The sequence below is a fragment of the Chaetura pelagica genome, unplaced genomic scaffold, assembly GCF_000747805.2.
Source record: "Chaetura pelagica isolate M959 unplaced genomic scaffold, ChaPel_1.0 scaffold207, whole genome shotgun sequence".
Taxonomy (NCBI): Eukaryota; Metazoa; Chordata; class Aves; order Apodiformes; family Apodidae; genus Chaetura; species Chaetura pelagica.
Window position 1 is genome coordinate 1,585,373 of NW_009953929.1, and position 10,267 is coordinate 1,595,639.

A 10,267-nucleotide genomic window follows, 5' to 3' on the forward strand; every position below is an offset into this window, starting at 1 on the left:
TGAACAGAGTTTTGTGTTTGCAGAGTTGATAGTTCAGCCTGTTTGGAAAGCAGGGAGGGCTGAGGGGGATCTATAAATAGCATCTTCCTTTGGAGCCAAGAGATCTGGAGTCTGATGTGGCCATCTATGCGTGAAGTGGTGAGCAGCTCCATGGAGGGCATGCTAAGCTAACCTTAAAGGAACTTCATGGTCAAAGCAACAGTGAAGAAAATCAGAGTTGCTCTGTGGCTCCCCATGAGAAGTGATTTTTTTTTTTAACTGCATATTAGACTATATGGTTAACTCTATGTTTGGTCGTGCGTCTCAAACCGTTCACACTGGTGTACCTGATTTTCCCCACACTAGGGAGGGGAAGATGGGGATGCAAAGATGACATTGAATTTTGGCCTGTCAGAATTGGAGGTTGGGCATCTTCTCTGGGCTGGGGATGATCCTAAGCTCAAATATGGCCCCATAATGTGGGATGTCTCAGAATTTACTGGTATGAAGACACACAGTGATATACAGTACAGAATGATGTGAAGTTGCTAGATCAACCTGGATTGTGTCAGATGTAAAGAATACTGATGCAAAAGGTGTTGCCAAACTGGGGAGCAGCCAGTAGCTTTGAACTCTTACATAGAATCAGCAAAGCACAATGTGCTGAGTCAAAAAAAGGAGCACAGGAAGAACAGCAGAAAACTAAAAGAAACCTGTAATTTTTGTAACAAGTAAGAAAAACATTTTAAAGTTTAAGGACTTGATCAATTGTCTTTCAATTGGTTTTTTGTTTTGTTGTGCTTTGTTTTGTTTTTTAAATTGGTCATAGTTGTGGTATTTTCAACAGTAATGTTTTTCTAGAATAAGAATATCCCTGGGGTCTTCCTGGCAGCTAAAAGACCTTTGGATTAAGTCACTCCTTTTTTGCAAGGCAACAAAGAGAGCCTCATGGCATTGAAGTGGCACTCAGTCACCCCTCAAGGTTTGTGTGACTGTGGTGGCACCAGTTTCAGACCATGCACTCCAGTGAAGAGGGGGATGGGGAGGCTGGTGGTTTTCAAATAGAAATTAGAAAGCAAAAAATATGTGCAGAAAAAGTTCAACCTGACTATTTCTTCTAGGAGAAGGAAGTCCAGGACCATGGGTGAGACTAAAGGATGAGACTAAAGGCCTGGTGAGTTTGAACAGTAACATTTCTGTTGTCTAAATTAAATGATGGTGTATGGTGGTGGTTGCAGACTTACATGCAGAATGAAATTTTCAGGTTTAACTTCCTTCTCAGTCTCCTCCAGTGTGCTGGGCAGTAGCGTGAGGTTTCTACCTTGTTGCACTCATGTTTGTAAGAAGAAAATCAATCAATTGTATGTTAGATCAGAGTAAATGTAACCTTGCAGAAAACAGATTTCATGTCAGATTACATTTGCATTCCACAAGTTACTTGCAGGGATTTAACACATCTTCCCTTTTTATGCCACATGACTGACAAGCAAGGAATGTTGGGTTATTCCCCTTTAATGATTTATCTTTTTTTAATCTTTTCTGTGTTAGTACATAGTGTTCCTGGCATGGCTCTTACATGCTTAATATGGGAGTACAAGCACTGCTAGTGTCTAAGTGGTTTGTTGCTCTGCTATGACATTTATTAGCAGGTGGCAGAACACAGCCATGGCAGAAAATGTGTTCCTTGCAGATATTATATGTTGCATCTCATTCAAACAGTCTGACAGCTTCTCTTAAGTCAAAGTGCAGAGCAAAAGGGCGTGGGAGGTTTGGTTTTGCATTTAGGGGAAACAGTTTTACAATGTGAATTTAAATGGAATCTAAAAGTTGAGCTGGAAAAAATATCCATTTGAAGAAAGTATGGCTTTGGAAAAAGTTTTAATAGACAGTAAAGAATGGCTATGTGTTTCACCTGGAGAAGGCAACAGATGCTGTGTGTTCCCTCTGCTGTGTGTTGGTATGAGCTTTGGGCAGGAGGAAAATAACCCAAAAAGCTTTTACCAAGACGACTCTGAACAAAGTTCTGGCAGGGCTGGATCCCACCATCTCCAGTAGATGAGATGCCTCAGTGCTGGTGATTACAGTAAGTGGAACTGCCTGCTTAAAAGATCCAGGCTCAAACTTGGATAAATGCTTAGTTCTCATTGAAGAATTTGAATGGAATGGTACAAAATGCACCCCGCAGCTACACCAGAAGAGATTTACTCTACCTTAAGCAGGAAGCCAAAGAAGTCCAGTGGACTCAAAATTGGTGACATAATCAGGGAGCCACAAAGGTGGTGAAAAGCTCATTGTGTCTGTTAGAGCGTGTCCTGGATCCTGCTCACCCAGTGCAGAGAATTGGCTGCACTGTGCTCCCCCACCAGAGTCAGGCTGTGCTGCCAGGATAAAGCCAGGGGTATCTATTTTTAGGCAGATGCCAGGAAGGTCTTTGGAAAGCATATCACAGAGCAGCAATTCTAGGAGCTGAGAAGCTGCCAGACAACCATTTTCAAGCTCTCCTCCCCCAGGCACACAGGACCTGCGTGGCTCATTGTCTGCAGGAAGGCAGAGCAATCTGTGTTGGGCTGCCAGTCACTGAATGGCAGATTGTGCTGACTTTAAAATAATGGTACTATAGTTATTCACCAGTGTACTTCACATTTGGAATCAGAGGTCACTTTCTTTACAGGAGGAAGACATTGTAAATGAACCTGTAATTCTGAGTACGCTAATTCCAAGACATTTGCAGATACTGAGTGGTTTCCTGGAATAACAGCCTCTCTCAAGAGAAGCAGCAAATGCATTTAATCAGCCACATTTAGAGCTCTGCAACATCTGCAAATTAATTATTAACAATCTCAAATGTTTTCAAATGATCCAAAAGTCAGGAATGACACGGCTCTTCAGATAATCAGCTCTGATTCAGGGCTCCTGCACCTGGCTGCTGCTGTGAACCACAGCTCCTTGCAGCTCGGATAAACCTCTCTGGAGGCACTTGGATAGCAGAACAAATGCAACATGCAGCTGGTATCCAGCTGTGTCTGTGTGTTTTTGTGCATCAGGTAGTAAATAGCCACCCACCAGTGCTGCGCGTCTCGGGGGGAGGTAAAGGATGCTCCAGGGAATGCTGTCCTGAGCTCTGCATTGACTGCTGTCCACAGAAAACCTTCCCTCCCACAGTGCTACATTTGATCTGAAGTAATGGAAGACTGTTTTAGGTAAGGTTTGCCTGGAGAAGGAGGCTTGAGTTATGAGCCTTCTTGTTAGCTAGCAACAGCAGGAATGGCAGAATGAAGGTGTGAAGCAAAGCATGGCTCACGAGAGCTGGGCTCCAGCCTTCAGTTAGTTACCTTTTGTCCTGCTAAGAGACTCATGGATGGCTTATGTCAGTTCACCTGCAGAACAAGGTATCCGGTAAAGTGCTTGGAGAAATAGTAATGACTTCCAAGCTATATGTGCGTCTAACCACTTCCACTGGATTATGGAAATGCCCTTTTAGAAAAAATAATAGCAACAATCTAGTTTCTTCAGATGAGCTAATGTGGTTGCATTAGTTTTTGAATCAACAGATGTTCTTGTATAAGGGCCCCAGCTGACAAAATAATGGAGCTATCAAGATACAGATGTAAACAAAACACTTGCAGTATTAATATGAATTAATGAAAAAAAAAAAAGTATTAATTTGTATGGATACCAGTGCAATGAGGTCTGGTATATGTACAAACAAGAACTCTCTAGGGTCTTGAGGAAGGTGGTCAGCACTACGTTATATTCAGACTAAATGTAGAATTTCTGTTCAGTCTGCTTGTTGGGGAGGACCTCAAAGATGAGGGGACGATGAAGCTCACTGCAGGTGTTAAGGGGAAGATGTAAGCAGAAACATGCTGTACCAAACCCTCTGATAACCAGAAAATACAAACCAGCTGCATCTGGGTTGCTGTCAAATCAGAGAACAAAAGAGGAATTTAAAATCTACTCCTTCATTTGCCTGAGTGAAAGTTGCCGGATGGTCACTTTATTTTGTATATAATTACAATAATAAGCTTGCTAGTGTATCTGTTATGGCTGATGTATTCTGTGTGCATTATTAACAACATGGCTGTCCCACTACGCTCATAAGGAACACATAAAACCCAGACAAATGGAAGCAGAAGTGGCTGTGGCTATTAAGAACAATTAAGCAGTACCCAGCCTCTCTGTAGGAGGCTGCTCTGGAGTGCATTCATGCAGCAGAGCTCATCTTGTGATGCACATTTTGAGAATGCCGTCTGACGTGTTCAGGTGTAACTATCTGGTCTTCTGCAGAAGCTTCAGTTGCATAGCAAGAGGCAGCTATAGCTACTGAGGGGGTACTGTCTATTTAATATTTGTTTGTTTTGTTTCAAGATGGAATTGGAGGTTGGTTTGTTAGAAATAAACTACTTCACCAGAAGATCAGCTGTCTGCTTTCTGTGGCTGGAAGAGAGAAGGGTATTGATGTCACTTTTTACCTTGAAATCAGCTTGAGACTTCCATGCAGTTCTGTCACATAGTTAGCAATTTTATTTCAAGCTTTTCTTGTTTATGAAGACAAACACCAAAGTCCCTTGCAGCTTGTACACCCTGGAAGTGAGATGATCTTACAACAAGTGGTGTAGCTCCTCACGCCAAGGTTTGAATTCTCTGTAGCTTATTTTCATTTTCTATGCAGTCTTTGAAATAATTTGTCTTCTTATGCATAGGTTTGTGCCTCGGCTTCCTTAGACTAAAAATCGCTCTGGTAGCCAAAATTTCATTGAGCTGTCCTTGAATAAGAACCCTAGGCAGGGTTCTTAGGAGGCAATGTTTGTACCAAACTGCTCCCAAGGCTTTGGTCTGTTTGGGATCCTGGGTAGCCCATGGGAAAGGAGTGCTACTGGCTGTGATAGGAAGGGGATGAAATGAATGAAACTAAAGAACTTAAAACTACCACCAATCATGACCATATTTATTTTGTGCTGCATCTCTTCTAGGTCTGCACACCTTGAAAATTACTTATATTATTGCCTGGTACATATTCAAGAAATAATGGCTGAAGCAGGGACCTGTGAACCTCAGTTCCTCCACTGGAATCAGTCTTTTGAAAGAATGAGATCAGCTAAAAATGTAGGAATGTTAATAGCATGATATGTTAACATACCTGCTGTAAAACATAATTCTTGTGATGCAGTCAGCCTTTTACATTTAATTTAAAAGGCCCCAAACCCTTCAAACCTTAAACCCCACTGTCTGATTGGTTTGTTTTCCACTTGAAAAGAATATTGAGTCTGCTCTGAGTCAAGTCCCTTAGGAAGGTCCTTGGGTCTGGAAACCTTTGATGGCAGGACTGGATGGGCTGTTGCAGAAGACATTCAAGGGCAATTTTAGGACAAAGCAGAAGGAAAGAGGGGCATTTCAAAACAGTTTCTTCTTCATGTCCTCAGCACTGGGATGTGCTGCCGGGGTGTGCTATGGCTTCCTCCCTGCTGCCATAGCAACGTGTTCCTCATCCCTGCATTGCAAGGGCCAGGGGGTGCTCCTGGGGGGGATGGGGAATGGAAAAGGCTCTTTTTAAAGCACCATTTTATGTCACTGTTTAAATAAAGAAGGGCAGCAAAAAGGGGGGGCGGGAATTGCAGTTTTAATTTTCACTGTAAAAAAAAGTAGGTAAAGCTGTATCTATTTTAGCCATGAGGACCAAGGCAGCTGACACACAGTGTGCCATGGCTGGGTGGCTGTACACACGGTGCAAGGTGTTAACTTCAATGTGTGACTTTATTACCCACCCAGGGGCAGGGGGTCTGCTTTAAGGCTACTGCTACATAAAGGAAACACAAAAATCCCCCCCACATTCAGAGCCACCTTGATATCCTGCTCATGCTTTGAGCTGTCTTGAGCCAGGAGAAATGTGCTGCTTGAGGGTCTGTGCAAGTGTTGAGGAGAAGGTTACTGTTGTCTTCAGTGAGCTTTACTCAAGGCATTTTCAATTACGTAGTCTGGTTTCACAGTGGTGTTTGATAAGTGTGTTGGACTGCATTTTTTACAACTGCCATAGGCCTCCACCAATGCCATGGGTGCCCAAGGCCCTGCACAAGCTGCTGCTGCTCCATGGCTGCAGCTCCACGCTGTAGCAGGCTGTGGCCAAGGCCAGGAAATGAGATCCCCATGTCTGAAGAGCTGCAGGAACACCAGACCTTCTGTGAGCTCAGCCACGGGACAGCCATCTGCTCCCGAGAGGCCGCAGAGCCCCTGCAGCCAGCCCACCAACCCAGAGACTGACAAACCAGTCCTCCTCTGAGGGGGACATTGGAAGGCAGGTATAACATTGTTAAACTTGCTCACCCAAAGCAGAAACCATTAAGTGAATTCTCAGTGCTCTTCTCTGGACAATTCTCTTAGTCATATGGTTTTGTTTTAGGTAGTCCTGTGTGGAGCAGAGAGTTAGATTCTGTGATCCTTCCAACTTGAGGTATTTTGTGTTTTTATGACTGTCTCTCTCAGTTTTACATACTATCTAAGTATTAAATGTTACCAATTTGAACAAAAGAGAGTTTTCTGGACTGTGAGGTTTGGAGGAGCAGTATTAGGATCAAAAAGAATAAAAATATTAGGAATCAATGTGATAAAACCCATGGTTTTAAGCACTGTTTTGGTGTCACAAGCAAGTGCATATCGAATGGCAAGTGGTTTGTCCTGCTTTACAAAACTGAATTTAATTCTGGTATTTTTTCACTTCTTTGTTTAATGTTTTGACTCATCCAAATAACAGGAAACTGGAGGATTTTGCTATAGCCCAAAGCAAAAGCTCTGACTGCACTCCTATCATCTGCAATTGCTTGGGGTGATGGTGACACTGAAGATGAAATCTTTTTGCAGCCTTTGTACTTTGCTTCATTAGACGTTTCCTCGCCAAAAATCATCCCCACCCCACTTAGCAGAGATGAGTTGCTGAAGAATACCCAAGGGAAAACCCCTTTTAAACTATCATCCTGGAAATGCTTATGCCTGAGCTGGCCTAGTGAAAACGGTGTCTGACTCACAGGGTTACACAAGCACATTTTGTTCTGTAAAAGAGCAGGAGATTTTCCAGAACATCCACTGTAGGTCCTAAGAGCAGCTCAAGAGGCATTTCAAGTGCACAGGTAATGCAATGAATCACAAAGGTTCTGTGTATACTTACGTATACGTCTAACAGCCATTTAATGGAATGGGAAATTATATTTTTATTGGAAAAAAAAAAAAAAAAGAAAGAAAAAAAGAAATGTGACCTTCAGGGTGAGTTCCCTGCTTGCTTTGTCTGGGAGCCTGGCTCTTCCTTCGTGGCAGCCATCATGAGAGACAGTGAGGAACCCACCTGCTACATCAGAGCTTCCCTGAGCTACTGCTACTCACAGACAAAGGTTCAATTTTGTATTTTTTCAGTGCTTTACCAGGGACTCTGCCTGAGCTGGACAGATCATTCATCTTCCTCCCACAGCCAAGAGATACATAATCATTAATTGTGGGGGGCAGCCAATTTTCAAAAAAGGTAATGCAGTGATTGTGCTGGGTGACTTTAGAAAGCTCTTCAGGTACATACTACATTTAAAGAGAATGCCAGCTGGTGTTCTTACAGCCCTGAAAAAAGTATAAGCTACCAACATATTCTACAGCAAAAGAATAGACTTCAGAATAACTGTCTGCAGAGCATATATGTTTCCATTTCAAATTACTATTACTTTATCAACTGTCAAAAAGAAACACAGTCTCTTGTCCAGAAATAATTTATTCATCAACAATAAAACACTGAATAGAAAAAGCCTTTTAAATAAAACTATATATATATATAATGCTTTATTTTTTTTATTTGGTACTCCACAAAAAACACTACAGACAGTAACAAAATAATCCAATTAATCTTAAAAATTTCAAATTATAATTGTCACTCTTCTGTTATCATGACTTATTAACAATGCAAAGGTCGCTTGTTTACATGTTATAGTTTTACTTGATTTCATTGAATTCTTTCTTAAAACACTTGAAGCAATTTGTTATTTGCCCTGTAATTGATAACATATATAAGTATATCAATAAACAATGTAACAGCTCTGAGAAAGATATGCGGACTGCTCAATGGTAAGTAGTCTGCCATAGGTCATTTAGTGGGAGAGCAGGAAGAAATCACAACTGAATTGGGATAGAAGTCAACACATTGAAGAGAAATAAGATTTGGGGAACAATTACATGTTTTCCATTGCCCGTTTGGTCATGTGATCTCTTTCAAGCTCTGATTTCTCCTGTTTTAGATACTCCAGCACCTTTGCTAGCATATCCTCATCCAGGTACTGCCTGGCTTGCGTGTCATCGCTCTCCCCGGCCATGGGAAGCCTTTTGCTGAGCGAAGCCAACTTGGCGGCCTCTTGTGGTCCCAGCTGGCTCAGCTGCTCCCTGATGGCCTGTTCCAGGTCCTCTTCCTGCAAGTCGCTTTCAGGAGCAGGAACTGGGATGCGTTTCATCTGGTTCGTATTGATAACTTCGGGATACTTTGCCAGCACCTTTGCCAGGTAATCAGCCAGCTCTTCGTCCTTCTCGTTCAGCTTCTCGTACTCCATTTGTCGCCTCTCCAAGTCATTCATCCAGGCAGCTTTAGGAAACGGGCGCCCTTTCAGTCGTCTGGGGATGTAAGAAAATCTTGGCAAATCATTTTCTTGATTAAGACGATTTAGCAAGTAGGAGGGATTCTGGTTAGCGAAATTGTCAGTTCCCAGCAGACTGACAATATCTTCAATATTGAGGTCTTCAGGTAGATTTTCTGGAATAACATTAAGAGGCTGCTTCATGTACCCGTTTTTAGAGTTTACATTATTTTTAAATATATCGCTCTGTCCTAGATTAGTTTCAGTGACCTCGTCGAGGTCTTCTGGGAATTCTGCATCCTGCTCAGCTTCCAGCCTTTCGCTCTGAAGCTGCTTTTTGTCTCCAGCTTTCAGCATGTCTATTAAATCCTCAGGAGGAATTTGTAAATTCCTTGAGATTTCTATCAGCTGAGCTATAGACTGAGGATCAAGTTGCTTATCCAAAAACATGGGTGCTCTTTTTTCTTCAAGTTCTCCTCCAGTCCTTAGTTTCCTACTTGCAGCACTGCCCATCAGCCTCTTCAGGTAATAATTCATTAGCTTTGAAACATCCTCTGACATTTGATCTTTGTTGTCTCTTCTTATTTCATCCTCAAGGAAGCTGAGTTTCCCTGATCTCTTCATTTCATCATCAATCTCCTCTTCATGTTTATCAATTTCCTCTTTGCTATCTTTTATCTCTTCCTGGGTTTGACTCTCCACTTTTTCCTCTATGGGATTCCAATCTTCTCCTCCAACCACATCTTCATAGGCAATGTTATTCACTTTGTATACATCATCTTCATCATCTGTATACAATTTCTGGTCCTCATCCAGCCTTTCTTTCTTGTGGCTACTAGGTCCTGCCATCTTCCCCAGCTCCTGAAACACCGACTCCAGCGTGGCAAGGCTTTGGGGTGTGTATTGCTCTTCCACTATCTCATTAGTGCGCTTGAAAGGACTTGAGCTGTCTTCATAGCGCCCAAGAGGCATTTTGAGATATTTTTGCCACCTCTCAGGCCATTTGTAAGCCTCATAATCATCAGTTACTCCAGCTGGAAAGCTGTTATCTGGACCCAGGCCATAAGGTTTACCCTCCTTTGGGCTAACTTTTGACTCTTTCTCAGCCTGCCGCAAGGCTTCCAACATCACCTTGACCCATTGGGACTCATCTTCAGTCAGAGAATCCCTTACGTTCTCTGGCAGGTGGACCTGATCTTTGCTTTCTTTCTGTTGCAGGAGATATGGGACACTTTGATAAGAGCTGTAATCAGGGCTGCTTTCTCCCTTGTTAGTTTGCTTGCGAAGATCTTCTATGTATTCCAAGGCTTTGATCATATCAGGATTTGGGAATCTTTGTAAGTTTTTCATTACATAGTCTGGATCTTTCTGAAGCAACTGATGCTGCTGGAAGGAAGCTGCATCAACCCAACAGACTATGGCAAAGAAAATGGTGAGAGCACAGCCTGCTTCAAGCTGGAAGGCTTTAGTTTCAGCCATATTTAAAATAAATATTTCCTTGAAATAAAGAAGAAGAAGAAAAGACTCCGTTAACACACAAAGGCAAACAGAAAACTGAGAAGCAAAATAGATATGGATATTTAAAACTGGAACTTACAATTAAGAATATCACCAGCACTACACATTTTTATCAATTATGAAAAACTAATATAACTCATATATGGAAACAATGTATTTTGATGAAAACTTTACAT

The 10,267-nt window shown here is 42.1% G+C and overlaps 1 protein-coding gene across 1 annotated transcript; it reads right to left on the minus strand.

Moving 5' to 3' along the window:
* Positions 1 to 7,707: 7,707 nt before the first annotated feature.
* SCG2 (secretogranin II) lies at positions 7,708 to 10,052 on the minus strand. The gene has a single exon (XM_010001609.1). The coding sequence runs from the start codon at positions 10,050 to 10,052 to the stop codon at positions 8,178 to 8,180; it is 1,875 nt and encodes a 624-aa protein (XP_009999911.1). The 3' UTR covers positions 7,708 to 8,177.
* Positions 10,053 to 10,267: the final 215 nt, after the last annotated feature.

Coding starts and splice junctions, on each gene's coding strand:
- SCG2 (XM_010001609.1), bottom strand. CDS start 10,052: ATGGCTGAAACTAAAGCCTTCCAGCTTGAAGCAGGCTGTGCTCTCACC.